This window comes from Heterocephalus glaber, unplaced genomic scaffold (genome assembly GCF_053883595.1).
Source record: "Heterocephalus glaber isolate CG9 unplaced genomic scaffold, H.glaber_assembly_v1.0 deba00000331, whole genome shotgun sequence".
Taxonomy (NCBI): Eukaryota; Metazoa; Chordata; class Mammalia; order Rodentia; family Bathyergidae; genus Heterocephalus; species Heterocephalus glaber.
This window is the reverse complement of record NW_028258142.1, coordinates 25,031,914-25,056,063: the sequence shown is the minus strand read 5'-3', so window position 1 is coordinate 25,056,063 and position 24,150 is coordinate 25,031,914. Positions and strand designations below refer to the sequence as shown.

The window sequence follows — 24,150 nt, the reverse complement described above, 5'->3', positions numbered from 1 at the left end:
TGAATTGAGTTTTTATATCTTTCAGGATAGGAAAAACAATTGTATTTTCCCTCACACCACAGCAGTTAATACAGAAGACCTCTGTTACCTCCAAAGGTGTGGGGATTTCACTATAGAACCACACAAGCAGTCAGCTGTGCAGCAGACACTAGCCAGGTGTTCTCAATTTCAGTTCGGCTCAGATATTGTTTACCTGGACATAGTGTCAGATTCTGAGGGCTCGGTCCCCAAGACCACCTGTGTCCCTCAATTTTAATGACAGTCCAAGCCCCATGTTTATGTGTGCTTCTCACTGACCAGCTGCAAATCAGATGTCTCATTAACTCTTCCTTAAGTTCAGTTGTTTGCTCTAGTGATTTACAGAGCTTAAGGAGACACTTATGTTGACTAAGGATATCAGAAAGGATACAGATGAAGCGATACATAGTGTGAGGTGGTATGGGGGAAGGGACATACATGAAGGGAGCGCCCAGCCTCCCTCTGGTTGTGCCACTTTCCAGGGTTCTCTATGTGTTCAGCTGGCTAGAAGCTCTCTGAACCCCAAACTTTTGGGTTATTAGGGGACAGAACCTCTTATGAAATAGGGGTCTTGTAATCTGCTATCAGACAAGGTAGGTAAGAGAATTTCTTTATTACTATTACCTGTTTTGAGGAAGAGAAATCCTAGTTTTTGTAGCCTGCCTTTGAAAGGGAGCTGTAAGCCAGGAACTATGGATGAAAACCAACAAATATATGTACCATAATATGCATGACTGTCTCTTGATTGATCAGAGGAAGGTGTAATATGCAATAAAATATTTGGAAGGCAGGCATGGTACGAGAAGGAATTAAATGAGTGCCTGGGAGAAATAAAGTGAATTTGCTCATCCATGATAAATAATGAAAAGTTGTGAATTTTGAAGAACAAACATTCTTTGTTACAATAGTAATGAAGAGCAGTTGAAATTCTCAAAAATTTGTCAGTTAAAACTTAAAAAATCAAGTTACTTGAAATAACTTTCTTTCAATTCCAAATTATTGGTGATCTTTATTAACATGTTTCAATATCTGGCTTATATTTTTGTGAAATAAGAAATTACGTATTTCTTCTAATTGCAAAACCTGCCACTGTTTAATTTTGTTTGTTTTTTTGGTACCGGGGATCAAACTTGGGACCTTCTGCTTGCAAGGCAGGCGCTGGAACCACTGAGCTAAATCCCTGGCCCAAATTTTGTCAGAGCAAACTATCTTACTCTTTAGAAAGAACATATGCTGTATTTGTAACTGGGCTTTCTATCCCTTCTCGGTTTAGAGGACACAGTGGTAGCACTTTCAGCCACAGGCATCTTGAAGGTGTGGATCGTTACCTCGGAAATAAGTGGCATGCAGGTGAGACAAAGAAGATGGAGTGATTTCTGTTTTTATTCTTGTGTAGTCTGGAGTTTTGGTAATTGTATACTCTTTCCCTTTCTTTTCTCAAAAAGGAAAGAAAGGCTGCTCTTTTTTAATTAGTCTTATGGACACAGCATGAAAGTTCCCTGTTGTGTTGTCTGAGTGAACTTGTTTTTTCACGTTTGATGGAGACTGCTTCATCAGGGTTATGAATAGGGAAACATGTTTTATAGACTATGAAGTAGAGAAACATAAAAGAGGTGGAGTTTTCTTCAACTTCTTTTTTCTTTTTTTGGTACGGGGGATCAAACTCGGGACCTTGCGCTTGCAAGGCAGGCGGCGGCACCACTCTTCAACTTCTTTTAATTTAAAAATTCAAAGGTAGTTTGCTCAAGAAAAAAATAAAACAAAAAGTAGGTAAAATCCTCTAATCTCAGTTCTATGAACCTGAATTCTTTGTTATTTTTTATTAATAAGAATTTTGTGATAGTATTGATGCTACTGTTCACCTAGGGAGATTTTAGGGATTGAATTTAAGGGAAACTAAAAGTATTTGTCAGATTTTTAAAAATTTATTTCTCTTTTAATGGATTTTTGAAGCAGGGACTCCTATGTAGTTCAAGCTGGCCTTGAACTCACTTTGTAGCTCAGGCTAGCCTTGATAACAGGTGTACTTCAACAAGCCTGGCTTAAGTGTTTTTTGTTTGTTTGTTTGTTTGTTTTTAAAAGCAAGCAGATGTAGCTACAGAAATTAGGATTAATGCAAAATTTTATCATCTACCATTGCCAAGTGGTGACACTGATTAAATCCTGGGCAGCTTTTCAGCAAAGACCTTGTATACCATGGTGTTTTTAGGGTATGCTTTTGGTCCTTTTTACTTCTTTGGCTTTTACCTGAGGGGTGGAAATGTACATATCAAATGATGGTTTTATTTCATGTTGGTGTCTTTATCATTGAGTGATAATTTTAATGGAAAATCAATCCAATCCTGAAGTTTTACAAATATTTTTCTTTTCAGGACACTGAGCCAATATTTGAGGAGGAATCCAAACCAATTTATTGCCAGAACTGTCAAAGCATCTCTTTTTGTGCATTCACACAGAGGTCACTTTTGGTTGTTTGCTCCAAGTATTGGAGGGTAAGATGACTACCTAAGTAAGAAGTCTGTTTATAGATATTGGTTTATCAGATTCCCAGAATATTCCTGAGTGTGTGCTTGGTGTAAGACTCTTTCACTTTTTAGAATTCATGTCTAGTTTTGATAATTAAGAGGAGTTGAGACTTATGTATTTGGTTGACTTTTTAAAAATTTTTTGGAATGATTCAGTTAGCTATATTTCACTGATCTTAATTTCTGCTTTTTGCTACCATTTTAGTTATTTTTAGTACAATGTAAGCAATGGTGGTGACTTTTCTGCAAGTTGAACATTTGTTTGTAGGGTGCTGTTAAATTTAATTGCTATCTTTTCTTCTTTCTGGCTTCTTGGAGTTTATGAGTAGAGTCTTCCTCTAGCACCTTAGAGCTAATCATGTAATATTACTTTTACATTGCCAGTCTTTTACTATTTTTACAGACTTTACTTTTACAGACTGTTACTTTTCTATAATAGCATACTGGCTAGCATGTTTTGACCACTTTGCTCTGTGCTTAGCTCTTTTTTTTTTTTTTTGGTACCGGAGATCAAACTCAGGTCCTTGTGCTTGCAGGGCAGGCGGCGGAACCATTGAGCTAAATCCCCGGCCCTGTATTATTTTTTTTAACCCTCGAAACACTCTGAAGATATTTGTGTTAGTTATTTAATTCCACATAGCAAATTATTCCAAAATTTAGCTTATTAAAACAATAAACATGTATTATCATCCACTTTCATGGGTCAGGAATCGGCCTGGCTTAGCCGAGCGCTTCTGGTTCAGAGTCTCACAGGCTGCAGTCAAGATGTCCACTGGGATTCTGATCTCATCTCCAGCCCAACTCTGGGAGGATCTGCTTCCAGGTGCCCTTACACAGTGCTGGAAAGGACCCAGTTTCCATTCACCGACTCTTGCCTATAGACTTTAGTTCCCTGCCATGTGAACCTCTTCATGGAGTAGTTTACAGCATAGGCACAGCCTTTCCTCAGAGTAAGTGAGCAATAAGAGGTGCCTAACTTTGGAATTGAGACCTCATCGCTTCTGCTGTGTTCTGTTCTCTAGAAAAAGCAGCAAAATCCAACTTACATTCAAGGGAGGAGGGTGTGAATCCAGGAGTTGGGTACAGTGGGGCTGTCTCAGAGGCTGTTTTCTGTGGTAGGAGTTGTTACCCTCCCCATTTGCAGATGAGACAGCAGAGGGCTAGAGGAGATATAAATTGCCTAAGGTTATACAAATAGTGGTGAAGTTGCTGAGTTATAAGTCAGTCTGACTACCACAGCTGCTCATTACATCTATACTCAACTGCTTTGCAGTTAGACATGGAGTGGTTGGGTTTCCTTATCTTAGAGGACAATGGGATGGACTTAAGAGTAAAGGGAACAACTAGAGCACAGCATCTTAACCTTATTTTTCTCACTGCCACTATTTTAGAATAAGATTAGAGAGAAAAAGGTAGCAGCTACTTGGTCAGAGGAAGCTGTACAAGGTCTTTCCTTTGAGTTGATTTTTTTTGTGGTGGTGGACTGGGAATCAAACCCTCATGAATACTAGGCAAACATTTTACCACTGAACTATGTTGGTAGTCACTTTTGACTTAAAACACCTGCACCTAGTAATAAAAAACAGTGCAAGAGAATACTATGAAATTGTGCCTCCCATACCTTCTTTCCCTCTGCAACTTCACTTCCTAACCCCCTCCAGAGGCAAGATCTAGTTTGGTTTCTTGTGTGTCCATTATAAGCATTTTATAATTATATAACAATGGCCTTTCCTTTTTAAAATTTGTACGTAAGTGAAAAGACAACCCACATAATGAGAGAAGATACAGTGTAATGATAAGAACTTCTCCAGTATTTATTTAAAAAAATCTCCTTCATATCAACCTGGTAGGAAAAGGGATAAAAGTATAACACAAAAGAGGGAATCCAGATGGCCAGTAAGGATGTGAGGGCGATCTGGCTGAGATATCTGTCACCTCATTGATCGCTAAGGTTGATTCTTGGCTGATCTGGCTGGCTAGGCGGGTGTCCCGTTCCTTCCTCACTGCTCCATGTGCATCCCTCCCAAAGCTGTGAGCTTGGTCAAAGAGGAACACCATCACAGATAGAGAAGGACCATTTCCTTGGTCAAGGGTATATGAGTAACTGTTCCCCTGCTAGAAACTCCAAACAAGCTCTCAAGATGGCCAGTAAGTATATGGAAAGGTGCTCAGCTTTATGACTCATCAGAGAAGTGCATATGAAAACTGGTACTGTGATAGTACTAGAACCTACTGGAATGATTTCTTAATTACAGTAAAGAAGTTTCAACTTTTAATATAGGCAGATATCATCTTTTTTAGTTTCTAAAACTGATGATATATTTTATTTTATTATTTTTTAAAAAATTTTTTCTAAGTTCTTTTATTGGTACATTTTAGGTATACAGTTTGTTTACATTTATCATTGGGTGTTTGTACCTGTACATGATGTATCTTGGTTCTTATTTTTGCCCCATTATCTCTGTGCTCTTCACCCCCTCCACCCTTCCCTATTTACACAGACATCATTTCAATTTTTTTTTCTTTTCTCATAGTTTTTCCTTTCCCTTTCCCCTCCCTTCACCCCTTCATCTTTGGACGTTTTTTCCTATTTCAAATTATCAGTTATTCATTTTAATCATTTTAAGCCTTTTTATACTATCACTTTCTCACACTAGTGAAACTATTCGGTATTTACACATATGTGTCCTATTTATTTCACTTAAGAGTATGGCCTCTATATGCATCCATTTAGCTATAAATGACTCTAGTTTCTCATTCTTTATGGCTGAGTAGTACTCCATTTTATAAAAAAACCACATCTTCTTTATCCAGTTTCCAATTGATGGGCACTTGGGCTGTTTCCAAGCTTTAGCTATTACAAACTGTGCCGCTATGAACATGGGTGCACATATATCGCTGTGGTATGATTCTTTTAATTCTTTTGGGAAGATACCCAGCAGGGGAATAGCTGGGTCAAATGGGACCTCTAGTCCTAGTTCATTGAGGTATCTCCATACCGACTTACACAGTGGTCGCACCAGGCTACACTCCCACCAGCAATGGAGGAGGGTTCCTTTCTCCCCACACCACTGCCAGCATTTGTTATTGGTTGATTTCTTGATAGCAGCCATTCTTTGTGGGGTTAGGTGGAATCTCAGTGTTGTTTTCATCTGCATCTCTTGAATGACCAGTGATGTTGAACATTTTTTCATATATTTGTTTGCTGCTTTTACTTCTTTCTCTGAGAAATGTCTGTTCATTTCGGATGCCCATTTTTGAATTGGGTCTTTGAATTCGGGGGGGTCTGATTTCTTTGAATTCTTTGTATATTCTAGATAGTAGTCCTTTGTCTGAAGTACAGCTGCTAAAAATTTTTTCCCACATTGTAGGTTGTCTGTGAGCTCTGTTGATGGTTTCTTTTGCCGTGCAGAAGCTTTTTAATAAGATGAGATCCCAGTTGTTGATTCTTTCTGCTAGTTCCCAAACTACTGAGGTTTTGTTCATGAAGTCTTTTCCTATGCCAGTGTCTTCAAGAGTTCTACCTAACTTATCTTCCAGCACGTTTAGTGTTTCTGTTTTAATATTTAGATCTTTATTCCACCTTGATCTTAGTTTAGTGCATGGTGATAGGTATGGGTCTAGTTTTAATCTTTGGCAGGTTGAAATCCAGTTTTTCCAACGCCATTTATTAAATAGGTAATGAGGGTGTTTGGCTCCTTTGTCAAAGATGAGGTGGCTGAGTATGTCTGGAGTTGCTTCCATATCTTCTAATCTATTCCACTGATCCTCAGGTCTGTTCTGCCAGTACCATGCTGTTTTTCCCACAGTAGCTTTGTAATATAGTTTCAAGTTGGGGATTGTGATACCCCCAGCCATGTCTCTGTTGCATAGAATTGCTTTTGCTATTCTAGGTCTCTTCTGATTCCAAATGAATTTTTGAATTTTTTCTCTAGCACTGCGAAGTATATTGTTGGAATTTTAATCGGCATTGCATTGAATCTATATAGTAGTTTTGGAGGTATGGCCATTTTCACTATATTGGTTCTTCCTACCCAGGAACAAAGGATGTCTTTCCATTTTCTTATATCCTCATCAATCTCCTTTTTCAGAGTGCTGTAGTTTTCAGTGTAGAGGTCTTTTGCTTCCTTTGTGAGGTTGATTCCTAGATATTTCATTTTTTTTGGATGCTATTGTAAAAGGAATTGTTTCCCTAATTTCTCTCTCAGTGAGTCTGTTATTTGTGTACAAGAAGGCTATTGTTTTTTTAGTGTTGACCTTGTATCCAGCTACTCTTACTGAATCTGTCAATTAAGTCTAGAAGTCTTTTGGTAGAGTTTTTTGGGTCTTCTATGTAAAGTATCATATCATCAGCAAATAATGAGTGTTTAACTTCTTCCTTTCCTGTCTTTATTCCTTTTATTTCTTTCTCTTTTCTAATTGCTTGCTGTGGCTAATGTTTCCAGAACTATGTTGAGCAGGAGTGGTGATAGTGGGCATCCTTGTCTTGTTCCTGATTTTAGAGTGAAAGTTTTCAGTTTTTGACCATTTAGTATGATGTTGGCTGTTGGTTTTTCATAGATAGCCTTAATCAGGTTGAGATAAAGACCTTCTATTCCAATTTTCTGTAGCATTTTTATCATGAATGGGTGTTGGATTTTGTCAAATGCCTTTTCTGCATCTATTGAGATGATCATATGGTTTTTGTCCTTGACTCTGTTAATATAGTGTATTACATTTATTGATTTATGAATGATGAACCATCCTTGCATCCCTGGGATAAATCCAGCTTGGTCAGGGTGTATGATCTTCTTGATGACCCTCTGTATTCTGTTTGCCAGTATCTTGTTGAGGATTTTTGCATCTATGTTCATTAGGGAGATTGGCCTGTAGTTCCCTTTTTGGGTTAGGTCTTTCCCTGGTTTTGGAATCAAAATAACACTTGCTTCCAGGAATGAATTTGGAAGTCTTGCTTCCCTTTCAATTTCCTTGATGAGTTTAAAGAGTAACGGCAATAGTTCTTTAAATGTCTTGTAGAATTCAGCAGTGAAGCCATCAGGACCTGGGCTTTTCTTTGTTGGTAAATGTTTTATTACATTTTCCATTTCACTCATTGTAATTGGGGTGTTTAGAATTTCTGTATCTTCTTCATTTAACTTTGGCAATTCGTCTGTATCTAGGAATCTGCCCATTTCTTCTGTGTTTTCTATTTTATTGGCGTACAGGTTCTTGAAGTAGGTATTGATGATCCTTTGGATTTGTGTTGAATCTGTTGTGACTTCACCTTTTTCATTCTTAATTGCATGAATTTGCTCCTTTTCTTTCCTTTTTTTAATAAGTTTGACTAAAAGCTTATTGATTTTATTTATTCTTTCAAAAAACCAACTCTTTGATATATTGATTTTTTTGTATTGTTTTCTTAGTCTCCATTGCATTGATTTCTGCTCTGATCTTTATAATTTCCTCTCTTGTGCGAGCTTTGGATTTGTCATACTCTTCTTTTTCTAGGAGCTTGAGGTTCTGCATTAGGTTATTTATCTGAATTTTCTGTTTTCCTAATATGGGTGTTCACTGCTATGAATTTCCCATGTAGAACTGCTTTCATTGTGTCCCATAGATTCCTGTATGTTATACTGGCATTTTTATTTATTTGTAGAAACTGTTTAATTTCTTCTTTAATTTCTTCTGTGACCCATTGGTTGGTCAAGAGAGTGTTATTCAGTTTTCATGTGTTTGTAGGGGTTTTGTGGTTTCTTATGTTATTGATCTCCAATTTTATTGCACTATGGTCTGATAATATACAGGAGGTAATTTTGATTCTTTTACATTGACTTAGATATGTCCTATGAGCTAGCATGTGGTCTATTCTGGAGAATGACCCGTGTGCAGCCAAAAAGAATGTGTATTCCGATTTTGTGGGGTGGAACACCCTGTAAACATCTCTTAAGTCCATTTGTTCAGTAACTTGGTTCAGTTCTAGAATTTCCTTTTTAACTTTTTGTCTAGATGATCTATTTGTGATAGTGGGGTATTGAGGTCTCCCACTACAGTTGTGTTAGTGTTTATTTGGTTTTTCATGTCCATTAATATTTGTTTTGTATAGTTGGGGGCATTCATATTTGGTGCATATATATTTAGGATTGTCATCTCTTCCTCTTGGATTGTTCCCTTCACAAGGATGTAGTGACCATCTTTGTCTCTCTTAATTAGTTTTGGTTTGAAATCTACTTTGTCTGCAAATAAGATTGCTACCCCTGCTTTTTTCTGGGTTCCTGTGGCTTGGAGAACTGTTTTCCATCCTTCTACTTTCAGTCTGTGAGGTTTTTTTTTGAGTTAGGTATGTTTCTTGTATACAGCATATCATTGGATTTTGCTTCTTAATCCATTCTGTCAGTCTGTTTCTTCTGATTCTTGAGTTGAGGCTATTAACATTGATGGTTATAATTGATAGATATTGATTCATCCTTGTCATGATGTTTTACTTTTGTTGGCTCTTTTATTTCTTTTTTTTTTCCTCCCTTTCCCTTTAGTGCCTTACCTTGCCTGATGGTTTCCCTCTGTTGGGCCTCATGGAGTTGTGACCTTCATTGTCTTTTTTAGGATATTGTTTAGAATTGCATGTAGTGCTGGTTTGGTGTTCATGAAATTTCTCAGGTGTTCTTTGTCATGGAAATATCTAATTTCCCCATTGATTTTGAAAGATAATTTTGCAGGATACAACAGTCTAAGTTGGAAGTTATTTTCTTTTAGGGCTTGAAATACTTGGCTCCAGGCTCTCCTTGAGTTGAGGGTTTGTGTTGAGAAGTCTGCTGTGATTCTGATGGGCTTTCCTTTGTAGGTGATTTGTTTCTTTTCTCTAACTGCTTGTAGGATTTTGTTTTTCTGTTGGGTTTCTGGGATCTTGACTATTATATGTCTAGATGTAGATTTTTTTTTGATCTTGGCTAGTTGGAGTTCCATATGCCTCAATTATCTGTATGTCCAATTCTTTACCTCTGTCTGGGAAGTTTTCCACTATTACTTTTGTGAACAGGTTTTTTTTATGTCAATTGTGCTATCTCCTGTGTTTTCATGGACACCTATCAGTCTTATGTTATTCTTTTTTGCATCATCTAGCAGCTGCTAGATTGATTTCTCGTGGTCCCTTACTATTTTTAAGAAATTTCTGTTTTCATGGTCCTTATCCTCGATGCTGTCTTCTATATCTGATACTCTATCTTCAGATTCCCTTAATCTGCTGCAGATACTTTCAGTGGAATTTTTAATCTCCTGAGTATCTGTTTGAATCTGTTTCATGGATTCCATTTCTTTCTTATGTTGGGCGATCATGGTTTACATTTCTTTCTCATGCTGGGTATTCATGGCTCCCAGCATGTTTCTGAGATCACCTATTTTTTTTATCTGTTTCTGTTCTAGAGCTTCTAATCATGTCTTTCACTCTGCTCAACATATCTGCAGATATCCGGGAGATTATTTCTGCTTTGAATTTTTCTAGAGCCTCATTCATCTGTTTGTTACTTCCTGTGCTATCAGTTCAGGGTGTCCAGGTGGTTGTTCGTTGGACTTTTCCACCTCATTTCCCCCAGGGACCCTTGGTGGGGTGGAAGTCTGGGTTTGTCCCTTGCTTAAATGTCTTCTCATTTTTGTTTTTGGTACTGTTCTTGGTTTAACTCCTGGGTTGATACTTTCAAATTGCTTTTTGTCAGTATCTTTGTTGCTTGTAATTAGAACCCTTATGGAATGAATACTTCTCAGAGGTGACTTCCAGATATAGCTGGTCTTTAAGTTTTGAGTCTCTAATGACTCTGAGGCTATCTCATTATCATTATACTAGGAAGGATCACTGACTAGATCAATAACAACACCTTAGCCCAAATGATACAATTAGCAACACCATTGCATCCAGTACATCTTAGAAAATGACATTTTGTGGTAGTTATTAATCTATCACCTTTAAGTGTGTGAATTAAATCAGGGTCGAGGACCAACCCAACATATGTTTATAGTGAGTAAACTCTTCACTATAACACTTTACCCTTCAGGATGGGGAGTTAGAAGGAGTTGGGGAGGGAGGGACAGATGGGTAGAAGGATAGAGGAAGTTTAGCAGTGAGGCCAGAGGACACAGGCGAGAAAGAAAAAGAGAATAATTGAAAAATAAAGAACTCCGTATGAGTACCAGAACAGGGACAAAAAGGGAGATGAACAGTATGTTACAGCAAGAGAGTGAGTGTAAGAGAGAAAGGAAATAGAAAAGAAAGAAGAAAACAAAAAGAAGAGAAAAACAAAAATTTGCGAAGAGTAGGAGAAAAAAATTAAAGATAACAGGAAAAATAAGAAAGGAGGAAAAATAAACACCAATAATACTAATTTTGGAAATAAAAAATAAAAATAAAAATGATGGGCCTCTTTCAGGGTTCGTCTCTGTTCTCACAATAGATAACGTGGGTAGCTGTGTGCAGATATAAATCAATGAGTCTCAGCAAGCCAGTCACAGACCCGTGAGATTCAGGCAGATTTCTGGCTGCAAGTCCCAAGTTGAGCTCCCTGCCCTCCTGTAGGGTTGAACTGTGCAGGCTTGTACTGCAGGTTCCAGCTGCCCTTCCCCTGAAGATAGTCCAGATTTTGATAGGAGGTGAAGATGACTCCAACAGTGTCCTCTGTGTCTTTGTAGTTTGGAACCAGATGTCAGAACAGCCAAGAGGCCAGAGGAGTGGGGCGAGGGGGGAGGGGAGAGCCAGTGGATTGTTGCTGGGTCACAGGCTAGATCAGCAAGTTTTGCATGGGCAGGAGACCCTCCAACTGTGTCCGGATAGGTGCCTATCTCTTATGACGTATTTTAAAAGTCCTTACCACAAACTGAGTTTTTTTTGCGGGGGAGGTGGGGTGTAATAGGGTTTCGCCATGTAGTTCAGGCTGGCTTTGAAATTATGACATATTTTAGAAGTCCTTACTACAAACTGAGTTTTTCTTTTGGGGGGGTGGTGTAACAGGGTCTTGCTATGTAGTTCAGGCTGGTGTTGAACTCACTATATCACCTACGCTGGCCTTGAACTCTAGGTGGTCCTCCTGCCTCAGCCTCCCAAGTGCTGGAATTACAGGCATGTGCCACAGTACCCAGCCACCGAAGAGATTTAAAAAAAAATCCTTCACTTTTCCCTAGTAGTTATATAATTTTACCTTATATGTGGTATTTTATTTTATTTTGACTTTTGAGACAGAGTCTTGCTATGTAGTACAGGTTGGCCTTGAACTCACTATGTAGCCCAGGCTGGTGGTGATCTCACTGCCTCAGCTTCCTCAGTGCTGGGAGTTACAGGAGTGCATCACCATGCCCAGCTGATTCTTTAAACTGAGTTTTATTTTGAATAAATTGTGAGATGTAGATTCATTTTTATTTTTATTCCAGTCAGATGCCCTTGTTTCTGATGCCATTTGCTGAACAATTCACTCGTCTGTATTGCGCCTTGTTGATAGTCAGTGTTAATGGAATCTGATTTTAGACTGACAGTTTACTCATTCATGTATTAATACAGAATGATAATGTTTTTACTTTTATAGCTTTATCGCTTGTTTTAATAGATAATAGGGCTCTCCTTCTGACTCTTTCCTGAACTTTTCATGGCTATTATGTAGTACAAATAAATACTCTAACAGATCATGGTAAATTCAGCTGAAGTTATTTCTAATTTCAAGGCTTTGCACAAATCACTTCATTTTATAAAAAAGAAATTCAAAATAAAAAACAGGCCAGTGAGCAGTGAGCAATTCTCATTCCTTCTGGGGAAAATTTCAGCAATATAGAATGTACTTTTATCAAATATTAAAAGTGGTACAACAGTTCTGGGAATCATGAGACCAGTGTTTTCATTTCTCGCTCCATCACATGACCTTAAGCAAGTGGAGGGATCCTTGTTTGTGTCAGTCTCTTGAGTGTAAAATGGGCATAGCAGTACCTGCTTGTGTGTCTACTGCAGTGATTCTAAAGATCAGGTGAGATCATGATTCTAAAGGCACTTTGTAAACCTGTACCTGCCCTCCTGGGGTAAGGCCATGTAGGGTCAGTGCCCTCTCTGCTGGTGATCACAGTGACTTCACCTTTATGTATAAGAAACAGTAGATAATACAACAGAGTTTGTTAACTTCCTATTTGTAATACTGTAGAATATTGATGAAAGAAGGGAAAGCAAAATGATTTCCATGTTAATAAGGAAACAACCTGATGTCAGAGTTTATGGTTAGAAATGTTACCAGAAATAGAAGTAAAACAGGAGCTATAAACTTGCATTCTAGAGGATCATCCCCTTTTACTAGTCATTCTTTTTTTCTTTCTTTTCAGTTTTTATTTTTTATTAGTACATGTTTGTGATACATAATGACCATATTCCTCCTGGTGAGTTGATACATGTATATAACAAAACTTAATTCTTTTTTCTCCCCTCCCTTCCCCCTCTCTCCATTTCTCCATCCCCTTTCTTTTTTGTAAAGGATGTGTCTATTCCTATTATCTTTAATTTGCTGTTTATATTTTGGGTTTCTCATATAAGAGAAACCATGTGATATTTAAGCTTGTGCATCTGATTTATTTCATTTAACATTATGGTCTCATGGTGCATTCATTTTCCTACAAACGACTCAAGTTTATTTTTTTATGGCAGAGTAGTACTCCATTATATATAAAGCTACATTTAAAAAAATTCATTGTACTTCCAAGATTTAGGTATTAAGAATTGTGCTGCTATAAACATGAATATGTTTGCCATTTTTTATGTAGTACGTCTTCCCTATATATAAAGGCGAAATATTTCCATTCCTGAGTAGGAGAATATACCTGCTTTGCTTGTTATGGTTTTTTGCCTGATCATGGAAAGGCAGCACATGGCTGGAGCCCCACTTCTTTTATCCCTACTGAAGATGACTGTGCCCCAGCCTCACTGACAAAATGTCTTTGTCTGAGACATCAAACTTTAATGATCTGAGTTTTGTTCAATGTATTTTTAGAAGTTTCTTTGTGTTTAGTTGAAATGTCACTGTACAGTACTGTATCTTACTTAAATCACAGTAGAATGGAGTGGATTGTGAATTTCTTATTCCTTCTAGGTGTTCGATGCTGGAGACTATTCCCTGTTGTGCTCTGGTCCTAGTGAAAATGGACAGACTTGGACTGGAGGTGACTTTGTATCAGCAGATAAAGTAATCATCTGGACTGAAAATGGGCAAAGTTATATTTACAAACTACCTGCCAGGTACGCAGTACATAAGTTAGAACTTTAATTAAAAGTAAGATTAACTGGGTATGGCAGCGCATGCCTGTTATCCCAGCACTCAGGAGGCTGAGGCAGGAGGATCACTGTGAGTTTGAGGAGAGCCTGGACTACATAATGACACCTTGTCCCCCCCCCCCAAAAAGAAAAAAAATTCAGAATTTGGTATACAATTTCAAAGTATATAGAGTCAGATTTAATTTTTGTTAAAAAACTTAACGCTTCTTAGATTTATAATCCTAATTTAAATTTTAAGTCCAGAAATGTGGTGGATTTTTTATTTGAAGGAGAATATTTTTATAACATTATTTTAAAAACCCCAACCTGAATTACATAGCGAGACCTGTCTCAAAAAATAAATAAATAGAATAAATAAAAAAAATTATTTCTTTTGATAATTGTCTAGAAGCCTTGTTATCATAGGGAATGATACAATATTTAATGTCACTGTTTTAAGTGACTATTGTATTTTTCTGTTTTCAGTTGCCTTCCAGCTAGTGATTCTTTTCGTAGTGATGTGGGGAAAGCAGTTGAAAATTTAATACCTCCGGTACAACACAGCCTCTTGGATCGGAAAGATAAAGAGGTAAAATTCTTTAGGTATCATTTATAATTGAGAGTTACATTGAAAATTTTTTACAGCTGTCTTTATTGGTGTCTTTTGGTAGCTAAGCATTTGAAAGATTCAATACAGTTCAAGGCCCTCTGTTAGATATTGTAGAACATTTTGATGTCGTCAATTATAAGCACATTTTAAACTTTGCTTATTTTAAAATGCACAATATACCTATAAAATAGCATTCACGTTTCCTTAACAATACAAGTGATCTTATGCTGGTTACAGTTGGAGTTGACTTTTTATTTTTAAATTAATTTTATTGGTACATTTTAGGTATACAATATAATGACATTCATCATGGGAAATTTGCACCTTTACATAATCTCTCTTGGTTCTTATTTTTTCCCCATTCCCCTGCCCTCCCTTCAACTCCTCCAGCCCTCCCTATTTACAAAGACTTTGTTTCCATTTTTTCATTTTCTCATATTCCATTCCCTTTTCTCCTTTCCCCTACCCCTACCACTTCCCTTTCCCCTTTACCCCTTTTCTTCCTATTTCACATTGTCTATTATACGTTTTAGTCCTTATTTACACTTTCAGTCTCTCACACTAGAGAAACTATTCGATATTTACACAAGTGTGTCCTATTTATTTCACTTAAGAGTATCGCCTCAATGGGCCAGGGATTTAGCGTAGTTGTTCCGCTGCCTGTCTCAAAAGCACAAGGACCCGAGTTTGATCCCCGGTACCAAAAAAGAAAAAAGAAAAAAAAAAGAGTATTGATTCAGTGTGCATCCATTTAGCTTTCAATGTCTCTAATTTCATTTTTTATGGCTGAGTAGTACTCCATTTTATAAAAAAACACATTTTCTTTATCCAGTCTCCAGTTGATGGGCATTTGGGCTGCTTCCAAGTTTTAGCTATCATGAATTGTGCTGCTATGAACATGGGTGCACATGTATCACTGTGGTATGATTCTTTTAATTCTTTGGGGAAGATAACCAGCAGGGGAATACCTGGGTCAAATGGGACTTCCAGTCCTAGTTCTTTCAGGTATGTCTATACTGATTTCCACAGTGGTTGTACCAGTCTACACTCCCACCAGCAGTGGGGCAGGGTTCTTCTTTCCCCACAGCCCCACCAGCATTTGTTATTGGTTGATTTCATGATAGCAGCCATTCTTTCTGGGGTGAGGTGGAATCTCAGCATTGTTTTCATTTGCATCTATCAAATGACCAGTTGAACATTTTTTCATCTGATTATTTGCTATTTCTACTTCTTTAAGTCTGTTCATTTCAGATGCCGATTTTTAGACTGGGTCTTTACATTTGGGAGGTCTGATTTTTTTTTAAGTTCTTTATAGATTCTAGATAGTAGACCTTTGTCTGAGGGACAGCTGGTGAAAATTTTTTCCCACATTGTGGGTTGTCTCTTCACACTGTTGGTGGTTCCTCTTGCTGTGCAGAAGCTTTTTAATAAGAAGAGATCCCACTTGTTGATTGTCTGTGTTAGTTCACATGCACCTGAGGTTTTGTTCATAAAATCTTTTCCTACACCAGTGTCTTCAAGAGTTCTACCTTGTTATGTTGTTATGTTGTGTGCAGTCAATCCTATTTCTTCCTTGACTCTGATCAGTCTTATATTATTCTTCTTTGCATTGTCTAGCAGCTGCTGGATTGATTTCTCGTGGTCTTACTATTTTAAAGCAGTTTTTCTTTTCCTGGTCACTAATGGCAATGTTATCTGCTATATCTGAAATTCTGTCCTCACATTGGCTCATTCTGCTGTGTAGACTTTCAGTGAAGTTTTTAATCTCCTGGAAATCTGTTTGTATCTGTTTTATGGATTCCATTTGTTTCCTGTATTGTCATTGAATCATGTTCCTCAGCTCCTCTATTTTTTTCATCTGTGTCCTCTCTAGATTTATTAATCATGTCTTACACTATAGGCACAATCTCTGCTTTTATCTGAGAAATTATTTCTGATTTCATTTTTTCCTGATCCTCTTTTGTTGGCAGTTTAGGGAGTCCAGGTGGTTGAGTATCAGAGTGTTCCATCTCGTTTCCCTTTGGGGTTGCTGTAGGTGATCTGGAAGTCTGGTTTTGAGCCTTTTTTATGTGTCTTCTCATTTTGACGGGGGGGGGGCTCACTTCCTCTGGGTTTGGAGCGGTGGAATGGCGGCCCAGAAGCCCCTTACTCTGGGCTTGGAGTGGTGGAACGGCGGCCTGGAAGCCCCTTTCTTCTGGCTGGGAGTGGTGGAAAGGCGGCCCAGAAGCCCCTTGCTCTGGGCTGTGAGCAGTGGAATAGTGGCCCCAAAGCCCCTACCTCTAGGCTGGAAGCAGGGGAAAGGCAGCCTGGAAGCCCTTTCCTCCTGGATGGGAGTGGTGGGACAGAAGCCCAGCACAATGAATCCATCGGGAGTGACAAGAAATTAAACACAAAGGGGGAGAATCCAACAAAAAGAAAAAGTTGTGACAAGGATAAGTCAATATGTATCAGTTATAACCATCAATGTTAATGGTCTCAATTCACCAATCAAAAGAAATAGACTGGCAGAATGGATCAAGAAGCAAGATCCAACAATATGCTGCATACAAAAAACACAATTCAAAAAGAAACTCATAGATTGAAAGTTAAAGGATGGAAAACAATACTCTATGCGACGGAAACCTGAAAAAAAGCAGGAGTAGCCATCCTCTTGGCAGATCAAGTAGATTTCAAACCAACACTGATTAAGAAAGACGAAGAAGGACACTACATCCTTGTAAAGGAAACAATCCAACAGGAAGAGATGACAATCATAAATATCTATGCACCAAACACTAGTGCGCCCAACTCTATAAAACAAATACTAATGGGCATGAAAAGTCATATATGCACTAATACAATAGTAGTGGGGAACCTCAATACCCCACTGTCACAAATAGATCAACTAGACAAAAAATAAGTAATGAAATACAAGAACTCAATCGAACTATTGAACAAATGAACTTAAAAGATGTTTACATAGTATTCCACCCCAGAAAATCAGAATACACATTCTTTCAGATGGACACAGGTCGTTCTCCAAAATAGACCACATACTCACTCATAGAACATGTTTAAGTAAGTGCAAAGGAATTGAAGTTATCCCCTGTATATTATCAGACCATAGTGCGATGAAATTGGAGATCCAAAGCAAAAGAATGTGCAAGAATTTCAGAAACACATGGAAATTGTACAACACACTTCTGAATAACCAATGGATAACAGAGAAAATTAAAGAAGAAATCAGACAGTTCCTTCAATTAAATGACAGTGACAATACAACATATTGGAATCTTTGGGCCACAATGAAAGCAGTCTTATGAGGGAAATTCATAGCAGTGAATACACAAATTAGGAAAACAGAGCGAGCCCAATTAAAAAACCTGATACTGAGCCTCAAGCTTTTAGAAAAAGAAGAGCAGGACAAACCCAAAGCTCATACAAGGGAGGAAATTATAAAGATAAGAGCAGATATCTATTCAGTGCAGACTAAGAAAATGATACAAAAAATCAGCGAAGGCAAGAGTTCATTCTTTGAAAGAATAAATAAAATTGACAAACCCTTAGCTAGCCTTATAAGAAAAAGAAAAGGCCCAAAAACATGCAATTAGGAATGAAAAGGGTGAAAGTACAACAGACCCAGCAGAAATCCTGAGGATCATCAATACCTACTTTAAGAACCTATATGCCAATAAGGTGGAAAACACAGAAGAAATGGACAGATTCCTAGATACGTATGAATTACCAAAGTTGAACAAAAAGGACCTAAGAATTCTAAATGACCCTAAATATCAATCATTGAAATTGAAAACGTAATTAAAAATTTACCAACTAAGAAAAGCCCGGGTCCTAATGGCTTCGCTGCTCACTTCTACAAGACATTTAGAGAGGAACTACTGCCACTACTGTTTAAAGTCTTCAATGAAATTGAAAAGGAAGCAATACTCCCTAGTTTCCTGTAAGCAAACATCACCTTGATCCCCAAACCAGAGAAAGACCCAATCGAAAAAGAGAACTATTGGCCAATCTCACTAATGATATAGATGCAAAAATCCTTAATAAGATACTGGCAAACAGAATGCAGAAGATCATCAAGAAGATCATACACCCTGACCAAGTGGGATTCATCCCAGGGATGCACAGATGGTTCAACATAAGCAAATCAATAAATGTAACACACTATATCAATAGAGCCAAGGACAAAAACCATATGATCATCTCGATAGATGCAGAAAAAGCATTTGACAAAATCCAACATGCATTTATGTTAAAACCCTACAAATAATTGGAATAGATGGTCTCTACCTCAATCTGATAAAAGCCATCTACGAAAAACCAACAGCCAGTATCATACTAAATGGTCAAAACCTGAAATCCTTCATACTAAAATCAGGAACAAGACAAGGGTGTCCACTATGACCACTCCTGTTCAATATAGTCTTGGAAACATTAGCCATAGCAATTAGACAAGAGAAAGAAATAAAAGGAATAAAGATAGGAAATGAAGAAGTCAAATTGTCGTTATTTGCAGATGAGATGATACTCTATATAAAGACCCCCAAGAACTCCACCAAAAGCCTTCTAGACTTAATAACCAAATTCAGGAAAGTAGCTAGATACAAGGTCAACACATAAAAATCAATAGCTATCCTCTACATGAACAACAGACACTGAGAGAGAAATCGGGCAAAGAATTCCTTTCACAATAGCATCCAAAAAAAGTGAAATACCTAGGAATCAACCTAATGAAAGAAATCAAAGACCTCTTCTCTGAAAACTATAGTACTCTGAAAGGAGAGATTGAAGATGATATCAGAAAATGGAAGGACATCCACTGCTTCTGTGTAGGAAGGATCAATATAGTGAAAATGGCCATACTTCCAAAACTGCTACATAGATTCAGTGCAATCCCTATTGAAATCCTAGCAGCATACTTCCGGGACCCTGAGAAAACAATTCAAAAATTCATTTGGAACAAGAAGAGCCCTAGAATAGCTAAAGCAATTCTAGGTAACAGAGACAGGGCAGTGGGTATCACAATCCTTAACTTGCAACTATACTACAAAGCTACTGTGTTAAAAATAGCATGGTACTGGCAAAGAAACAGACCTGAGGACCAGTGAAACAGTTTAGAAGATGCAGCAACAACTCCAGACACACTCAGCCACCTCATGTTCGATAAAGGAGCCAAACACTCTCACTGGAGGAAAGATAGCCTCTTTAATAAATGGTGCTGGAAAAATTGGGCTTCAACTTGCCAAAGATTAAAACTAGACCTATATCTCTCACCATGCACTAAACTAAAATCGAAACGGATTAAAGATCCAAATATTAAAATGAAAATGCTGAACTGGCTGGTACAGAGGTTAGGTAGAACTCTTGAAGACATCAGTGTAGGAAAAGATTTTATGAACAAAACCTCAGTTGTCTGTGAACTAGCACAAACAATCAATAAGTGGGATCTCTTCTTATTAAAAAGCTTCTGCACAGCAAGAGGAACCACCAACAGTGTGAAGAGACAACCCACAATGTGGGAAATAATTTTCACCTGCTCTTCCTCAGACAAAGGTCTACTATCTCGAATCTATAAAGAACTTAAAAAAATCAGACCTCCTAAATTTAAAGACCCAATCTGAAAATGGGCATCTGAAATGAACAGACATTGCTCAGACAAGCAAGTAGAAATAGCAAATAAACACAAGAAAAAATGTTCAGCATCACTGGTCATTCGAGAGATCCAAATGAAAACAATTCTGAGATTCCACCTCACTCCAGAAAGAATGGCTGCTATCATGAAATCAACCAATAACAAATGCTGGTGGGGCTGTGGGGAGAAAGGAACCCTTCTCCATTGCTGGTGGGAGTATAGACTGGTGCAACCACTGTGGAAATCAGTATGGAGATACCTGAAAGAACTAGAACTGGAAGTCCCATTTGACCCCGCTATTCCACTGCTGGGGATCTTCCCCAAAGAATTAAAAGAATCATACCACAATGATATATGTGCACCCATGTTCATAGCAGCACAATTCATGATAGCTAAAACTTGGAAGCAGGCCAAATGCCCATCAACTGGAGACTGGATAAAGAATATGTGGTTTCTTATAAAATGGAGCACTACTCAGCCTTAAAAAAATGAAAAATTAGAGACATTTAAAGCTAAATGGTTGCACATTGAGGCAATACTCTTAAGTGAAATAAATAGGACACGCATGTGTAAATACTGAATAGTTTCTCTATTGTGAGAAACTGAAAGTGTAAATGAGGAGTAAATGGTGTAATAGATAATGTGAAATAGGAAGTAAAGGGGTAAAGGGAAGGGGAAGTGGGAGGGCTAGGGGAAAGGAAAGAAGGGAATGGAATTAATATGAGAAAATGAAAAAATGGAAACAAAGTCTTTGTAAATAGAGAGGGCTGGAGGGGTTGAAAGGAGGGCAGGGGAATGGGGTAAAAATAAGAACCAAGAGAGATTATGTAAAGGTGCAAATTTCCAATGATGAATGTCACTATATTGTATACCTAAAATGTACCAATAAAATAATATTAAAAAAAGAAATATTTGTTTGTATAAAAAGCCTACAGCAGGGCATGGTGGCCCATGCTTGTAATCTCAGCCCTCAGAAGGGTGAGGCAGGAGGATCACCTTGAGTTTGAGGCAAGCTTGAATTCCATAGTCTCAAGAAACCACCCCCCCCAAAAAACAAAACAACAACAATAAAACAAAACTAACATACATATCATTTTCCTTTAAATATAAGCTCCTTAACACATTTTAAGTTAAAATGTATGTATTATGTGGTATAAAATACTTATATGTTGAAATGAGGCATATTGTTATCATAGCTGCTATGGCAACTTCTTGTTAAGCTGCTATGGCAACTTCTTGTTTCTTGTTATCAATTAAAATTTCAAGATTTAGCTGGGTGTGGTGGAGGATGTCTAATAATACCAGCACTTTTGGTGGGTAAGGCAGGAGGATTGTAATGTTGAGGCCAGACTGGATAGCTTAGGTATTTGAGACCCTGTCTCAAATATAAAATAAAAGGGGAGGAGCCTGAAGATGTTGGTCAGTATAAAGGCTCTGCGTTCAATCCCTGGTACCATTAAAGAAAAAACAACAAAACAAATCCACAAAGTGAATGATTTTGTTAATATATCTAGTTTCTAGAGGTTGGTGCCTTTTATGAAACAACTAATATGAAGTCTAGTAACTAGTGTATTTGTTTTCTATAATTACCCAAACTAAAATCTATTATTTTTCAGGCTTAGAATCTACTTTTAATATTTTAGGATTTGTGAATTATGACTGTGAAATTTAATTTTAGGAGTTTACTATTATTTAAGGTTGATAAGTAACTGATCTCACCAAAGGCAGAAGATCTTAAGCTGAAAAATAATTTATTAGAAAAAAGAAAATATACATAAAGCACTCATGATGATTTGGAGTTATCCTACCAGGCTAGCTTCAGATCAGTTGTGTAAATGTTTCCAAATGAAATATTATGCCATTAGTTCAAAATATATTCATTAATAAATTGAGCCAGGGATTTAGCTGCCACCTGCCTTGCAAGCTCAAGGTCTGGAGTTTGATTCCCGGTACCAAAAAAAAAAAACCACTTAGGAAAAAATGGAGTCTTCTATTATGTAAGCATGGCAGTTTAATTTTGCTGTTATTTTTGGTGACTATTCAGCAGTGGGCAAAAAAACTAGGGTTAGTGAGCATTCCTTTTTTTTTTGAAGGCAAACATTTATTGGTGCATTTAGATATACTTGATGATAACATTGATCATAGGGAGTTTGTATCTATATATGATATATCTTGATTCTTCTTTATCCCCCCCACCCCCTACCAGTACTCTTTTTTGACTTTATATGGCAAAAAGTAGCATATTTCTGTACTAATTATTTAATAATAAACAGTTAAATAAATTGCCTTTTGGCTAGTAACCACTTTTTATAAAGCAGACAAAAAGTATGAATACTAAGTTTAGAGAAAGACTATAAATACGGTTTTCATTTTTTTGAATGTTATACTGTTTGAATATTAGTTGACATGCATATAAATACTATACACTTATATTAAAATAGTGTAGAAGAATCACACTATTAACTCTTTTTAAAATTGGGTCCTGAGATAAACTACCTAACATCTGTATTTGAAGAAATGTTAATGTGTGAAATATTTTTATAATACATATAAAGATATTTGAATTTTTTTTTTTTTGCAGTTGGTAATTTGTCCTCCTATGACTCGTTTCTTCTATGGATGCAAGGAATATTTCCATAAACTATTAATTCAAGGTGATTCTTCTGGAAGATTAAATATTTGGAACATATCAGACATAGCTGATAAAAAGGAAGGTGAAGAAGGTAATAGAAAATCATGTGGACCAATTGATTAATTTTAACATCTTAAATGTTAGTCACTGAACAGCAAATTCATAATCTTCATTTATAATTTTCTTCTAACCACTATGTTTGATAAAAGTGATTTTTTTTGTTTATTCCTGAATTAATTAACAATTATACTATTATAAATTTTTTAACATGTATAAATGTTTTTCTTTTAAACAAAATGCAATCTCTACAGGGCTGAAAATGACAACTTCCATTAGTTTGCAAGATGCATTTGATAAATTGAATCCTTGTCCTGCTGGAATTATAGATCAGCTGAGTGTGATTCCCAATAGTAATGAACCTCTAAAAGTAACTGCAAGTGTGTACATACCAGCACATGGACGACTTGTTTGTGGTCGCGAAGATGGAAGCATAATTATTGTACCTGCCACACAGACAGCCATAGTTCAGCTGTTGCAAGGGGAACACATGCTCAGAAGAGGTACACCAAACATCTACACATCTAAAATGTTTTGAGAACTTTGGGACCCTAATATTGAAAATGTCTACTGTTTGTTTTTAGCAAGCTAAAGCAGTGTAATTATTAGTGTGCTATGTAGTTGATAGAGTTTAATGTGCAAATAAAATATTAAGTGCCTGTTATTTAGGAAAATACCTTGTAATGACATACATTAAAGAAATATACAGCTTTATTGCTTTATTAGTTATTTCTATGATTACTAAGTATATTATCTGTAACACTGATAGTCTTCTGCAGCAGTGCTTTCCAGTAGAAATCTAATGTAATCCATATGTGTAATTTTCTAATAGCCATGTTCAAATGTAAAAAATAATTAAATTAGCTATAATACTATATTTTATATAATCCAGTATTCTCAATTATCATTTTGACTTGTAATCAATATGAAAATTATTAGTGAAATATTTTACATTACTTTTTTTTGTACTAATTCTTTCAATCTCATAACTATTTGACATTTACAGCAGATACGAATCTGGATTAGCCCCATTTCAAGGGCTCCATAATCTCATGTAGCTAGTTGCTACTATATAGGACACAGCAGTTTTAGAAGATAAAGTTGGAAGCTTTATCTGTGATAAAATTTATAGCTCTTTTGATATTTCATGTTTATGTTTACTTGTTGAAACTTTTTAAGAGTTTACTTTTCCCATTTTAAATCCAAAACCTCATTCACAGGTTGGCCACCTCACAGAATACTTCGTGGTCATCGGAACAAAGTCACATGTTTGCTATATCCTCATCAGGTCTCAGCTCGCTATGATCAGAGATATCTGATATCTGGAGGCGTGGACTTTTCGGTCATAATTTGGGACATATTTTCTGGAGAAATGAAACATATCTTCTGTGTTCATGGTGGTGAGATTACTCAACTCCTAGTTCCACCTGAAAACTGTAGTGT

At 36.9% G+C, this 24,150-nt stretch overlaps 1 protein-coding gene across 3 annotated transcripts in view; it reads left to right on the top strand.

Moving 5' to 3' along the window:
- Positions 1-24,150, top strand: part of Wdr7 (WD repeat domain 7) — a 391,751-nt gene that overhangs the window by 55,575 nt on the left and 312,026 nt on the right. For all 3 annotated transcript variants that reach the window (XM_013077256.3, XM_004858390.4, XM_004858389.4), the window contains exons 6-12: positions 1,292-1,368; positions 2,391-2,510; positions 13,622-13,767; positions 14,269-14,371; positions 22,600-22,741; positions 22,962-23,210; positions 23,928-24,148. In XM_013077256.3, the coding sequence (XP_012932710.1) occupies positions 1,292-1,368; positions 2,391-2,510; positions 13,622-13,767; positions 14,269-14,371; positions 22,600-22,741; positions 22,962-23,210; positions 23,928-24,148 (1,058 nt within the window). The remainder of the gene's footprint in view (positions 1-1,291; positions 1,369-2,390; positions 2,511-13,621; positions 13,768-14,268; positions 14,372-22,599; positions 22,742-22,961; positions 23,211-23,927; positions 24,149-24,150) is intronic.